Genomic DNA, 16,025 nt, shown 5'->3' on the forward strand with positions numbered 1-16,025 from the left:
CCGCTCGGAAGGTGCCGGTGCGTGAGGTGGGCGGCGCCATCGTGGCGGCAGCCACCGCCAGCTCGGGAGGCGCCGGCGCGTGACGCGAGAGGCGCCATCGTGGCGGCAGCCACCGCCAGCTCGGGTGGCGCCATCGTGGCGGCAGCCACCAACAGCTCGGGAGGCGCCGGCGCGTGACGCGAGAGGCGCCATCGTGGCGGCAGCCACCGCCAGCTCGGGTGGCGCCGGCGCGTGACGCGAGGCGCCATCGTGGCGGCAGCCACCGACAGCTCGGGTGGCGCCATCGTGGCGGCAGCCACCAACAGCTCGGGAGGCGCCGGCGCGTGACGCGAGAGGCGCCATCGTGGCGGCAGCCACCGACATCTCGGGAGGCGCCAGCGCGTGACGCGAGAAGCGCCATCGTGGCGGCAGAGGCGCCGGCGCGTGACGCGAGAGGCGCCATCGTGGCGGCAGCCACCAACAGCTCGGGAGACGCCGGCGCGTGACGCGAGAAGCGCCATCGTGGCGGCAGCCACCGCCAGCTCAGGAGGCGCCGGCGCGTGACGCGAGAGGCGCCATCGTGGCGGCAGCCACCGACATCTCGGGAGGCGCCGGCGCGTGACGCGAGAAGCGCCATCGTGGCGGCAGAGGCGCCGGCGCGTGACGCGAGAGGCGCCATCGTGGCGGCAGCCACCAACAGCTCGGGAGGCGCCGGCGCGTGACGCGAGAAGCGCCATCGTGGCGGCAGCCACCGCCAGCTCGGGTGGCGCCGGCGCGCGACGCGAGAGGCGCCATCGTGGCGGCAGCCACCGACAGCTTGGGAGGCGCCGGCGCGTGACGCGAGAGGCGCCATCGTGGCGGCAGCCACCGCCAGCTCGGGTGGCGCCGGCGTGTGACGCGAGAGGCGCCATCGTGGCGGCAGCCACCGACAGCTTGGGAGGCGCCGGCGCGTGACGCGAGAAGCGCCATCGTGGCGGCAGCCACCGCCAGCTCGGGAGGCGCCGGCGCGTGACGCGAGAGGCGCCATCGTGGCGGCAGCCACCGACAGCTTGGGAGGCGCCGGCGCGTGACGCGAGAAGCGCCATCGTGGCGGCAGCCACCGCCAGCTCGGGAGGCGCCGGCGCGTGATGCGAGAGGTGCCATCGTGGCGGCCAGCTCGAGAGGCGCCGGTGCGCGAGGCGGGCGGCACCCTTGTGGCGGCCCGACACCGGCTCGCAGGTGCGTGAGGCGAGAGGCGCCATCGTGGCGGCCGGCTCGGGTGGCACCGGAGCGTGAGGTGGGCGGCGCCATCGTGGCGGCCGCCACTGGCTCAGGGGGCGCTGGTGAGGCGAGAGGCGCCATCGTGGCGGCCAGCTCGAGAGGCGCCGACGCGTGAGGCGGGTGCTGCCATCGTGGCGGCCCGCCACTGTTTCACTGGCAGCGCCACCGTAGCGTCTTTCGCCGGCACAGGGGGGGAGACGTGCGCGTGGCGACTGGCGCCACCATGGTGGCGTAGTTGCACGCAACATCACGGCGACACTGTTGCCCGACGCCTTGATAGATGGCAACCGGCGCGGCGAACGGCCCCGCCGCTGTACTCGTAGTGTTTCCACAGAGTGGCTTCCACGTAACTTACCTCCTTCCACTTTGAGCAGTCGAGATCCAGTAGCGTACTCCCCGTGGTCCGCTCCGCCTTCACCTTGGCGCCAGGACGGGACCGAGAGGTCCGCGATCCACCCGCGCCGCGACCGCAGCAACAGGAGCGGGCGCGTGACGTCTCTCGGAGTCCCGCGGACCGGAAGCGCCTGCGCCGCGACACTTCGGGCGCCGGCCCGCAGCGTCGCGGCGTCTCGGAGTCACCTCGGACGACAAGAGAAAGTCGACGGCGCCGACGCGGCGAACGACACGAACTGTCGCGTCGGAAACTAACAACACGAGGTAATACTCCCGGGCTCCGAGCACGAGCACCGACCTCGGCCGACACCTGTCTCTCCGATGCGGAGCGACTTACGTTACCACGCGTTGTAACAAACGACACTTGAAACCACTTGTTGACGCACTTCCTACTTCACTCTCGAAAATGCGAGTTAACGGTAACGATTTTAGCAGCATGGCATGTAAAAGATAATTTAGCAAGAAAAAAGTGGGTAGAATCGAAAAGCACCGTTGGAAGATCGATCCCGAGACCGCCAAAAGACTAGTAGTGGCGATCTCTGGCTATATCTCGCTATTTAATCGAACAAACTTTGGATCGGAAATTTTTAAAGCGCCATGCTGCAAAAATGTTCGCAAAAAAAATTTGCGGACCATCGGTCAGGACGGTCGACGAAACAATGTCAAAGCGGCGGCGAGTGGCGGGGGGCGGGCGTCTGTTTGCAGGAAAGGGAAGCGGAACTACGTCACGGCGAGGCGGCGGAGCGACTACATAGACGCTAGCGGCATCTATCGGTCACCGGAGGCGTTACGCTCTCAATGAAGATCTCAGACGTGGAACGGAACACATAATACCAATTTCGAAAGTTATCGATATTGTCTGTAGAGGCCTTAAGATAAAGGAACCTACACAGTATAAATGAAATTAAGGCAATAACAAAACGCAACCCAACTGCTGTCATGTGTCAAATACGAATTGACTTGAGCTTGAGAGAATTAATTGTATTGTATGTGAACGTCAATCATGTGAAAACGATAAATATTTAATGCGAATCTAATTCAATTTATGAGACAAAATGAATCACGACGACATAAAATCGGTGGTGCAAGAAAAGTTCCTGTCGAGCGAAAGAGTTACAGCGTTTTTATGCAACGCCAAAGTCTTGCAGCCGGAATGGGTAAACAAGGACAGAATATTAGCTATCGTCGAGTACGGAGACGAGAAGGCGGTGTTCTGCTTGTACACGTCGTGCTACCCACCTAAATCTTTCACGGATTTATCTATAGAAGTCGTATTACCCATAGACAGCAGCTTCAAATGCGAAATAGATAACAAGCCTTCTGACCCTGAAGCAGTGCTGTACCTGAATCTCCAGTCTCGTAGTAATAAGTACAAGTTTGAGATCGAAATGACCACGCGCGTCGATAACTTCGTTGATGACCTCTTTAGAGGGATAGAAGCTGTGAACAAGGTGCCCAGGCAGCCGGAGTTTGTCTGGCTTAAAAAGTATAGTGGAAAAAATGATGAGGATATCATCGCTGAGAGTATGGTGGTTCCTCGACATAACGTCGCGCACACGCTTAATTCTGCGCCTGTTGCCATCCGAGAAAGCTTAATCAAGAGAAGGATGTCGGACAAGGAAGCAGACTACACATTTACTAAACAATTTACTGTGTTTTGTGGAACTTGGAATGTAAATGATAAAGCTCCCGTGATTCCCTTAAAGGGATGGTTGTGCGTGGACAAGGAGCCTCCGGACCTGTATGCTGTGGGTTTCCAAGAGCTTGATCTGTCTAAAGAAACATTTCTTTTTGATCAGACACTCCGGGAAGATGAGTGGTACGCGGCCGTATTAAACTATGTTGATCCAAGAGCTAAGTATGTAAAAGTTGAAAAGGTGAGACTTGTTGGCATGTTGCTGATCATCCTTATAAAGGAAAAATACATACATCATGTCAGGAATGTTGTGTGTGACACAGTGGGAACCGGTATTATGGGAAAGATGGGGAACAAGGGAGGTGTTGCTATTAGATTTGATCTGCACAGTACCTCCTTGTGCTTTGTGAACTCCCATTTAGCAGCACATGTTGAAGAATACGAGAGGAGGAACCAGGACTTCAGGGACATCTGCAACAGGATGAGGTTCTCACAGCCAAACCAGCAAGCAAAAGCCATCAAAGATCATGACCATATCTACTGGTTAGGTGATCTAAACTATCGAATTACTGAACTAGATCCAACAAGTGTGAAAAAGATGGTGGATGAATGGAACTTTGTCGCCGCCCTAGAGTTTGACCAACTGAAACAACAACACAAAAACAATCAGGTCTTTGTAGGATATACAGAGGGTACTATCAATTTTAAGCCCACTTACAAATATGATCCTGGGACTGATAACTGGGACTCCAGTGAAAAAAACAGGGCTCCCGCCTGGTGTGACAGAATATTCTGGAGAGGAGAGAATGTCACTCAATTGGAATACAGAAGCCACCCGGCTCTCAACATCAGTGACCACAAACCTGTCTCTGCTATGTTTAACTCTTTTATCAAAATTATTAACGAGGAAAAATATAAAAAGGTGTATGAGGAAGTTATTAAACAACTTGACAAACTCGAAAATGAACTCATCCCACAGGTAAAAGTTGACCAGACTGAAATAGACTTTGACACAGTCAGATACCTAGAGCTCCAAGTACGAACCATCACTATAACTAATATAGGGAAGCTGCCGGTGGAATTTGAATTCATTAAAAAGTTGGATGAGACAAGCTTCTGTAAAGACTGGCTGATAGTGGAGCCATATAAGAAATGCATATGTGCAGATGAAGCATGCGAAATTCAACTTAAAGTTCTTATAAATAAGACTTCAGCTTGCAAAATGAATGCTGGGACTGATAAATTGTATGATATCTTGGTGCTACACTTGTTTGGTGGGAAAGATATCTTCATTACAATCAATGGCACATATCAGAGGAGCTGTTTCGGTTGTTCTATAGAAGTCCTCGTGAACCTGAACATGCCCATACGTGAGGTGCCTTTGGGGAAACTGATTGAGCTTGAAAACAAGAGGGATCAGTGTGTTTCTAACCAGTCAACATATTCGATACCGAAAGAGATCTGGTTTTTAGTTGATCACATATACTTGCATGGTTTGAAAGAACCAAACCTGTTTGAGCAGCCCGGTTTACACAGTGAGGTACTACAGATCAGGGATTGGCTGGACAGTGGTTCGGTGGATCCTATTCCGGGCAGTATCCACTCTGTAGCTGAAGCGCTGCTATTACTACTAGAGAGCACTGCCGATCCGATAATCCCGTACAATCTACAAGCTGCCAGTCTCCGAGCTTCCCCGAACTATTTACAATGCAAGCAGATAATTCTAGAGCTACCTGAATTTAGGAAAAATGTCTTCTTATACTTGTGTGAGTTTTTGCAAGAAGCGCTTCAACACAGCGCCGAGAACGGTCTCGACTCGAAGACGCTATCAACTCTGTTTGGGGCTATATTTCTGAGAGACAACCCTAACCAGACGCAGGAGCCCCAGTCGAGGATAAACAAGCAGATCATTGACAAGAAGAAGGCCCAATTTGTTTACCATTTCTTGATAAATGACCATAGTGACTTAATATTTTCTAGATAATTTATCTGACTCCCTTGAGAGTATATGGCGCCAAATTTGTCATAAGGATGTTACACTATGCAGTATACCGATACAATCCCTTTTCTTGGCTATGTATCTATCAAGATACTTATTTGTTTATGTATGTATATTCGCACTTAGTTATTATTGTCTATTAGGCGCAAACGAAGCTTTAACTCACGTCTCTTTTTATTTATAAATAAAAGCAATATGGGACACCAATTGTGTGGAAACGAGACATTGCTCTATACGGCTATAGCGCTGTCTCGCTTACACACGGCAGCGGCGTGCGGATCCACATCCACAACAGTGAGATAATCGCGTTAAATAGTCGACGCAGTATGATTGTTATTTTAACAGCCCATTTGGCCTCGTTCATACGGGATTAATTAATTAATTGGATTGAATTGACATTGCTCTAGTTGTGTTGATACATTGCAATGTGGGACTAATCTTTAACACAATAATCCGCGTTCGCCATTATTCCAGTGAAACAATCACCACTCAACATTACTTATTAATATTTCATTTCTCATTCTCAAGATTGCCAAGTCGATTTCTTAGAGGCATAATGCGAACTACTTCGTTCATTCCTTCGTCTATTTGTCTCTTTATCGCTCTTGCATATTTGAACGACAGAGAGGCCAATAGACACCTCCACTTTTGGCCTGCTCCCTAGCATTTTTAGAACCCGCATTGAATTGTATTGTAAGCAACACTGTTGGCTTAGCACAGGAGCGCAGCGACAATATGTCGCCCACGAGATAAAACTACCCCTACCTCTGATTAATACAGTCAGAAAAAGACAGGTAGTCTTTCTCACGCGGAGATACTGTCGCAGCGTAAATTACTGGTGGAATGCTTTTAGTATCATTCTTGTGATGACATAACTACAGAATATATATATTCTGGTCATTATATACAATGACCAACTGGATTTGTGACGTCTTTGTCGTGCTCTTGGATTATAAATAAAAGTATTCAAATAGAATAGATATTTTATGGGGTTATATTTTAAATTATAAGTATTAGGAATATTCTTTTTCATGTGATTCATTTTATTTATTCAAATACTCAACATGTTTCCATTATTCTTTAGAATATTAATTTATTTTTGTAATTAGGAATAGTATTTAAATTTTTGATGTAAATTTAACATGTGGACATTATAGATGTAGCTAGCCGATTTACTAGAATCTTATTCTTCTTAAAGCAAAAATGCATTTTTATACAAATCATTTCTTAAAACAAAATTTTGTCAAAGAACATTTTGTATTAAAATTGTCATATTAATTAAGGGTTCTTAGAAAACATCAAAACAGTATTCTGAACATTATTATCAGTGATCGTTAATTTTCCAGCAATTTTGGCGCAGCAGAGTAAAAATAAAGGATTTTCTTCAATTTTTTTTTAGGAAGAGGATTGGTTAAGGTTAATATTACTGTTATTAACCCTAATTATCTAGCCCACCTAGAGTAGGGCATACAGATGCTTTTAACCAACAATGCTGCACCAAAATTGCTGGAAAATTAACGATCATTGATTATTATTATATGTATAAAAATCACGCAAACATTCAGAGTTACCAGCATTTTATATGAATATTAATCTGACTAAAATTATGGCTCCTTTAATACTTTATATCATTAATAATGCCAATTAAATGTAATGCGATAGTGAATATAATCAATTAGACGCTATATTATTATATAATCTGGTCTCTCTTACGCAAATCATTTTAGTTTACTGTCAACTATAGTTGTCCGCAACATAATGGGTTATTTAGACCTAGTGGAAGCGTACTTTGCCCATAACCTAATAATAAAACATACCGTGGTCCTCGACAGACTTTTTAAACTGTGACAAGTTACTAAATGAATATCGACAGATGGCGCTAGTAGTTATACACAATTATTTTATTAGTTGGTATATTGTTATATTTATTTATATGCTATGGCTATGTGCAACAACAATATTTGATTGGCTATCTCTAATTTTTATATTTACGTATCTACAATTTTTTCAGACAGCGACACTTAAAAAAGTGTAATTACTGTTGTTATTAAATACTTTTCAGTCTTCACGGTACACCATTCATATTTCACCACGACACGATAAACTCTTTGGTTTAGGTCCCTTTTCCAAAATAAATCTTATTATTAATCTATTTAAGGACTCATTTTAATTAGCATCGATTATCATAGCTAATTTTTACCATTTATATTTATGCTAAAAATAGGTACAGTCAGCAATACTTGTTTTTAATTGATGGTGGAGAATATGTGTTCCATACGATACAGAATTTTAAAGTGTGTGACTGTTAATAGATGGCGCTACTGGAAAAAATAAATTCATAGGATACATTTGATTATAGTGATTTAGTACAATGAAAAATTAATTTAATAGTCATACTTAAGTAGCATTGTATTGTACATTATTTAAGGGTCAATATTGTTTGACTGTTAGGCTCCATTCGCACGAGAGCTTTTTCGACGCGCGTTAAAAAAGCGTTTGAATGACACAAATGGATAACCATGTATGTATTCACACGAAGGCCGTTTTTAAGCGCGGCGCTTTTTAATCGAGCACTGTTCGATTTTTGGCGTTGAGCGTTGGCCGCGCGTTAATTGAATTGAGCATACGGAACTCCGTGTATCTGTTCTCACAAGCGTTAAAAAAGCGCCGGCGCTGCTGTCAGTTGGCTGTCAAGTGTCAATTTTTGGTGTCAATCGTCATGGCTATGCTGAGATGCGTACGTGGCAGTACGACTCACAAGTGATTTTTAAGCGTTCATATGAACACAAATATTAGAAACGGTAAAAAACCGCCAACGTTGGGTTTTAACGCGACGCTTTTTAAGCTCTCGTGCGAATGGGGCCTTAGTTTGTGTTAGCTGAGCTCTCATTGCGTATTTTTTTATTTAGGATACCTTTGTACATAGTATTTTTAATGTCCTTAATTTAATTAATTAATTGTCTTCTATGACAATTTTCGAATAATTTATAGGAATAATCGTACGGGGTTTACAAACTTGATGATAAATCGCAGGTGGCCAAAATTGGAACTAACGCTGTACCATACAAATTTTACATTCGCCGTTGATAGCAGCGCCACGGGATAATACTATTACTTATTCTGTGGCCACGGCCGCCTGCAAATAGGAACATACAACGAAATTACTGTAGTCAATAAAAAAATATTAAAATTGTGTTTGAATTGTATCTTATTGTTGTTCTGTATACGCGTATTTTTTTGAGCTTGATTTACTTGCATTTATCAAATTTTCCTATAATTGTCTTAAAACATTCTGATTCTGACTATAATAGCATTAAGTTTGAGTGCCTCAGAAAAGTACCAACTTCCAGACAGGAAGTACAGAATGCTACGTAAACTCAGGAATTGATTCATCATCATCATAATCACATTAGCTAAAAGACGTCCATCTAGAATCTAGAATGTCGATTTCATTACAAAAATTAAATCCATTTTGATGTAAAGTAATATATGTATTATTGTATCGTGAAATGTACTATAGAAGTATAGACGACTTGACTCGTTAACTATTTGTACTTATGAAATAGACGGAGAACTAACCCCGGAAAAGGGTACATACATGATAAAAGAGAGCAACGTAATCCACCACCGATAAACAGCTGCCAGACGCCTATATCCAATAATAAGGATAGTGTATCTAACCTAACTAACCGTCACTTTCATTGCTCTCATTTTCATGTAGGTACACCCGGTCGCAAAATTATGAATTCATCCATGTGTCCAGCTCCAGCATGCAATTTTGCAGCTTGCCGTACCAATATCGGGGCTACCTCTTAGATTAAAGAGGAAACTGCCTGTGGGCTGTGGGTGTACCTTCTTTTTTACTTAGTGTACTCGTAGTTAACCTTTTGGACGCCAATGACCGATATATTCACACCATAGGTTCAACGACAAAGAGCGATTAATCGGTCACGGACCACAGAGCAATATCGACCTACGTGCATACCTATACATAAAGTTCAACTTCAGTTTTTACACTTCAATGATGTGGCGTCTGAGTGACAGCTTTTGTGTTTGACACGGCGTGGAAAAGGTTAAAAGGGGACAATAAAAAAGAAGCCATAATTAAACGGCGACGTCCTAAATCTAGATTCGGACCTAAAATTACTTAATGTGTTTATTACAGAGGATATAATCTGGCCAGTAGCGAAAGCTTAAAGTAGTTTTCTATGTAATGTTTTATGTAATAGAATTTGAAACGTATACCGACAATTGATCCACTATTTATACGAATGCCAAATAACTAAAATTTTAACTTATTATGTAATCAGTAAAATGCACCAAGCTACTTATTAAACTGTACTATTTTAACAACGTATACAATTACTACATCGTGCTAAACTGTTGTTTAATATATTAAATTATTTATTTAGAACTAGAAAGTGTGGCTTTTATTTTGAACCTTTATAATTTACCTTTTTATTATACTAATATAGTGCCATCTAGCGTTTACTTGACGAATCAAAGTTATTTTCTACAAGTTTGATGAAAGTGATGAAACTATAGTTGTACATTCATTTTAAAAGAGCTCAAGGAAAACGTGTTCATTATTTATAAAGCACAGTATGGCACAGTAACCGATTTTAATATTTTTAAATTACTTCAAATCCGCTCAAGTTTATACTTTGAATAAATACATGCTACTTTCGCCAGAGGGCACTAAGATTGCCAACTGAAATGAGTGAGAGGAGAATGTTTTACAGAATGTATGTAAAATACTTATCTTTCTTAAGATATCTCTTTCTCGCTCTCACTTATGGGTACGGCGCACCAAGGTCGCGGTGCGGTGCGATAGTGTGTTATGCCTATAAAAAATAAATGTCCAGTTTCTGAACGAATGGCTTCCTAGATCACAGGTCGATTTCGTTCGAACAAAATAGCGGCCAATTTGATTTCGGCCAATCACGACGCAGGATGCGACCGTTGTGTCAAACAAAAACTTCATTGACGAAAACATTGAGGTGCCAATTTTACTTCACATCCTGCTATTCTTCAGTTTTAAATTCGATTTCTGTTATAACGGTGCAATAGAAGTTGAAGAGTTACCGAAGTTAAAAATAAACATTTAAACAGCATCTGCCGTGTGTTACAAGTAGACGCGACTTCGTGCTTAAACAAATAATATCTGTTTTTGTTCTGTGCCAGACAAAGCAATGGAAGTGGAAAACAAATGTGAGTACCGTTATATTTATACCCCTTATCTTGGTACATTTAATTTTATTTTCGACGAAGATATTATGCGTTCGTAAGTCTGGAAAACCTTGTGCGGTTAGCTGTATACTATCAGTATCACATACTGTGGTTTTATTTGGTTTCATGGCAGCAGTTAAAACATTTTAAAACTTTCTTTGTTCTTTCTAAAATGTTTGTAAGTACATACATGTTAATTAATTTAAATGTTTTTTTATTTATTTTGTCTGCAATTTAGTAAGCTTGTTTATTTCAATAACTATTCTAAGTAGTAAAACACAAAATGTATCTATAATTTTATATATTTCTGTAAATATTTTATAAGTGCTCATGTCAAATAAGCTGAACATATTTATCAATTTATTTTTCTACCTACTGTTAGTAAAATTATAAAGTAACTACCTTTTTAGATTTCATATACAAAAAGTTTAAATGAAAGTGAAATGTATACATATATTTAAGGATTTTAAGGGGAATTAACAATCCCAATTTAATTGAGTATAATTACTGTCTGTACCTTACGGCACACAGAACTGAGAGATATATTATTATTAGTAGTAGTAAAACACTTTATTGTATAAAAAGAAACATAAAACATGAAAAAACACACATCATTGTGTACAAAGGCGAACTTATCCCTTTCCTTTTTTCGGGTTCCGTACCCAAAGGGTAAAAAACGGGACCCTATTACTAAGACTTCGCTGTACGTCCGTCTGTCACCAGGCCGTATCTCATGAACCGTGATAACCAGTTGAAATTTTCACAAATGATGTATCTCTGTTGCCACTATAACAACAAATACTAAAAATAAAATAAAATTAGTATTTATGGGGGGCTCCCATACAACAAACACGATTTTTTTTGCTCTATTTTTTATTGATGGTGCGGAACGCTCCGTGCGCGAGTCCGACTCGCACTAGGCCGGTTTTTTTTTATAATATAGAATATTCAATTGTAATTTATATATTGCTTGGAATAAATGGCTTTATTATTATTACTGTTTATGCAGTAACTTAATGACATACCACTTTATAAACAAAGTCCCCCACTGCGTTTGTATGTAATTGTATGTATATTAGCGATAAACTCAAAAACTACTAAACGGATTTTCATGGTTTTCACCTTTCAATAGAGTGATTCTTGAGGAAGGTTAGGAGTGTTAGGACTATAATTTAAGTGTATAATTTGTTAAAGTTTTGTGTAACCCATGCAAAGCCAGGGTGGATCGCTGGTATTCATGCATTCATTCATGGTTCACCTAAAATCTCTTAATTTACCTATTTCAATTTAAATATGTAACTTATTGCCGCAGTAAATATGTTAATAAACTTAATAATTGTTTTTTACCCCTAGTCTGGGGAGCCAATGCGTTAGGTTAGACTTATGAATTAAATTAACAAATATTTGGATGAGTTGTCAACTTAAAAAAAGAACCGGTCTTGTAGTAAACAAACTGATATATCACACCGCATTTGGAAATAGTTATTTGTACAACAAGTGATCAAAGTTTGATATTTCTTCGAGTGCTTATTTGAGTCCCGTGCAAGCGAAAGATTCTATAATAGATCTAATTTAGAATCTTGAGCGTAGTAAGGGACTCAAAAGCGCACGAGATGTAAATAACTTTGATCTCGTGTAGTACACAACAATTTTCACCTGAGCAGTGAGAACATACCTAGAAATATTAGACAACTTGAAAAATGTAATCCATCTTCATCAATACCTGCACTCATATTTTCTTAAGATATACAAACAATTAAGTTTAATTACCGTAATGGAACACAAAAACAAAACGTAATAATAAATTCCAGTAAAATAATATAGAAATAACAAACATTAACTGACACTTCAATCGACAACTTTTTATTGTAAAAAAAATCTTTGTAAGATACGGTCCGAATTGCGGATACGTACTATTTGTCAACTATGGTAGAAATTCTTAAAAGTAAAATAATTAATTTTGCGTGATGATCTGTGTATTTTTTGAGTTCATTATATTAATTGTACAATAAAATACCTAAAATATAGTATTTTATCAGTATTTATCAAATCTTAAACTTTAATTTTATTAATTGATTATTAAGAATTCATACTCGTACGTGGTTTGGAACGATGCGGTCTGAAGTTTTTCGGGGGACTATTATAAAGCGTTAATATACCGTTGAATGTCGTTTTAACTTTTTTTGTCTGTGTCTTTATGCTAACAGTGTGAAAGGGACAGAGATAATAGAACCCAAGTATTTCGAACTTTTATTAGACCCCGCATGTTGAATTGACATTTGACTATAAAGGTCACTTGAATGTCATTTTGTCTCACTCAGTGAGCAAAATCGCATTTTGCTCACTGTTTTTAAGAATCAAAGTACCCTTGTTCGAGCTGCTGAGGTGAAAAATAACTTGCGTACAAAGTCACATCATGACCGTTTAAAAATAAATGAACAAAGTCGACAAATTAATCATGAGCGAGCGACCGTTAAACAAGTTGGAGCCAGTCGAGAAAGTTTCTTTTTGTTCCGAATTTAAAATGAGCCGTTGGAAGCAAGGTCGGTGCAACCGTCGCGTTGACTCATCCGCGCTTACGATGTTCTCTATATACCTACCCACTCATCCAAGAGACAACATACAACATCTATACCCAGACCCAGTTCGTCTTTTTATTGAAAAACACTTGTGAAAAATAAGTCGCGGCAAATATGTAAAAATTATCAATCATTTACGATTATTTACATTCTTTTGCTTCATCATCATCATCATATCAGCCTTTATCGCCCACTGCTGAGCATAGAGGCCTCCCTTCGAGTACGCCACTTATCCCGGTCCTGAGCCAATCTCATCCAGAAGTGACCCGCAATCTTCCGAATATCGTTCACCCAACGAGCCAACGTACGCCAGGCACTCCTTTCGTCTTCTTTTGCTTTCATATGTAATAGTTACTGATTTTTATAAAGCGTTTTTCAATTAAAAGACACGTCAAGATTGCGTAGTCTCTTTCTAATAAGAAAACGAACTATACATACTGCGTACCCATTCATAATTTTAACAGACTTCAAAAAAAGATAGAAGTTCTCCATTCGGAATCTTTTTATTTTTTATGTCGGTCGGTATGTTCACCGATTAGGCGATTACTAGTGTTGGTAGAACTCGAGTCTTTTAAGTGTTAATTAGAATAACTCGACTCGTTTTTACTCGAATACGTGCAAACATCGCGTGTTCTTCTTGTGCCCTGTTGCGTCACAGCCTCACTAGTGAGCCATCGAGTCCTTCATCGATTTCTCTCAAGGTTGTCTGGCGCAGGGCCCCGTTCCGTAAAGCCCTACGCGCCCTCAGACCTGCTCTGTTGTTGTCGCTTATATAACAAACGCACTAGAAAACCATTATACATGTGACCTATGTCTTGTAATAGTACCTACTTAGTAAGTAGCGCATAGAACAGTGCGCCAAAAGTATCTGACATATATATTTTTATAAGGTCACTCAAGGCTTTCGACCAGTCCGCGGCTTTAGTGCCCGGCCGAAACCGGATTTATTGCCGAAACCGAAGGTTCGGTTAAGGCTCTAGTCGAATCAGAAACCGAAACTTCGGGTGGACACTAGTACCTACTACCGAAACTTCGGTCGGGCATATACTACCAAAAATATAGTTTTGGCGTGGCCGAGAGGTCGGCAGTTTTTTGACCGAAACATGATTTTTATGCCGAAACCTGCCTAATCCGAAACTTCGGTCGGACTCGGATAATACTATTTTCTATACAGCTAGTACCTCGACGTGGGTGTATACTTAAGTTGAGGCACTATCTGTACTTTGTAAGCTGAGTGAATGATATGCGTATGCGTTGTTTTCTCGTCTTTGCGCCCTTGTTACAATACGTAAGCTATTTTTACCGAGTGGCTTGAACTCGCTTATTGTCCCCAGATGTCTCTACATGGTATATTTCTTTTATTTGTTCGTTTTAGCTTGATTATTTCCGTTGTATTGCCTTTTAGTTTATTTTGTACGATAAGTTTTTTTTATTAGGGTTCCGTACCCAAAGGGTAAAACCGGGACCCTATTACTAAGACTCCGCTGTCCGTCCGTCCGTCCGTCCGTCCGTCCGTCCGTCCGTCCGTCCGTCCGTCCGTCTGTCACCAGGCTGTATCTCACGAACCGTGATACAGCCAGTTGAAATTTTCACAGATGATGTATTTCTGTTGCCGCTATAACAACAAATACTAAAAACAGAATAAAATAAACATTTAAGTGGGGCTCCCATACAACAAACGTGATTTTTGACCGAAGTTAAGCAACGTCGGGCGGGGTCAGTACTTGGATGGATGACCGTTTTTTTGCTTGTTTTGCTCTATTTTTTGTTGATGGTGCGGAACCCTCCGTGCGCGAGTCCGACTCGCACTTGGCCGGTTTTATATTGAAGGGTCCTGAGAGTAGAGTTTTGTAAGAAGGTTAGTAGGTAGTCAGCAAATCAATCAATCAAACTTTTATTGATAAAATATAAGAATTTTAAAAGTTGTTCTGCAATCACAGACCCTGCAACTGACTATCTGCAAGTTTAATCAAATCTCCCGTAATATACGCCATTTTCCAACATATTAATTATATTATGTTATGGTAAAGGATGTTATGTCACGCAGCCACGCAGGCGTATAGGGAGCAATAGCCGACATATGTCCCAAGGGAGTAAAGTTTCGGACTAATCCCAATACGGCCTAGTTTCCCCTCTGGGTTGGAAGTACAGATGGCAGTATTTTTGCGCCAATACTTGGATTAGGTTGCCAAATCGGACCCCGCGCTCCTTTAGGATGTAACGAAAGAAAACGCTAAGAAGAGGAGAATATAAAAAAGAAAATATAATTACGAATCTTCTCTTTGTTGTGTTTTTTTTATAACGGTACCTCTCTCTCTCTCTCTTTATAACGGTATGTCTCTCTTTCTAACAAATATGGTTGTGAGAAAGAGAGGAAGATAGCGAGTTTGTAATTGTATGTTTATAAAACGCGTCCCTGTGATTACTAGTTAATCGTGAATGTCGTGTCATGATCATGTTGTCTGAGTATATGGATAGCTCTGTTTATGGTCAGAAAGCAGTCGTGAAGGCCAACAGGAAAATGTATAAGTACGCTATTATATTTTAATTATTTATTATCCCAGTGTACAACAAAGTTAAAAGGAACTACAGTGAATGAAAAAAAAACTACTGCATTAAAAAAAAATTAAAGCATACATTTTGGCGCAAAACTTCGCCTTTTTAATATTTTTGATATCTTGTCGTTTCCACAATTGAAACAAAGCTAATTTCACTTTATCGGTTGAAATCCGTCAAACGGTGTAGATTGTCGGGCGTGCCAAAGAATTAGACATACAAAAGAATTATACATATGCTTGAAAAACATAACCCTCCTTCGATAGGAACCACATTTGCAGTTGAAATATTCTGAAATCTACAGAAGATCTATTTGGATAATACGTACATAATGTAATTATTTTATCTAGATTAAGATTCATATCAATGTAATTTTTATTATATTGTACAGAAT

At 41.5% G+C, this 16,025-nt stretch overlaps 2 protein-coding genes across 2 annotated transcripts in view; both read left to right on the plus strand.

Moving 5' to 3' along the window:
• The first annotated feature begins 2,553 nt into the window (after window positions 1–2,553).
• On the plus strand, window positions 2,554–5,371 carry LOC134648148 (type II inositol 1,4,5-trisphosphate 5-phosphatase). Its single transcript, XM_063502626.1, has one exon. It carries the CDS (start codon window positions 2,688–2,690, stop codon window positions 5,250–5,252), a length of 2,565 nt encoding a protein of 854 aa, XP_063358696.1. The 5' UTR covers window positions 2,554–2,687; the 3' UTR covers window positions 5,253–5,371.
• Window positions 5,372–10,242: 4,871 nt separating this feature from the next.
• The window catches only part of LOC134648344 (stathmin), a 60,470-nt gene continuing 54,687 nt past the window's right edge, over window positions 10,243–16,025 (plus strand). Inside the window, exon 1 of the mRNA XM_063502860.1 lies at window positions 10,243–10,478. Coding sequence (XP_063358930.1) covers window positions 10,460–10,478 — 19 coding nt within the window. The 5' untranslated portion in view covers window positions 10,243–10,459. The remainder of the gene's footprint in view (window positions 10,479–16,025) is intronic.

The sequence above is a fragment of the Cydia amplana genome, chromosome 5, assembly GCF_948474715.1.
Source record: "Cydia amplana chromosome 5, ilCydAmpl1.1, whole genome shotgun sequence".
NCBI classification, from domain to species: domain Eukaryota; kingdom Metazoa; phylum Arthropoda; class Insecta; order Lepidoptera; family Tortricidae; genus Cydia; species Cydia amplana.

Bases quoted from the DNA above. Each gene is read 5' to 3' on its own strand.
- LOC134648148 (XM_063502626.1), top strand. From the start codon at position 2,688: ATGAATCACGACGACATAAAATCGGTGGTGCAAGAAAAGTTCCTGTCG.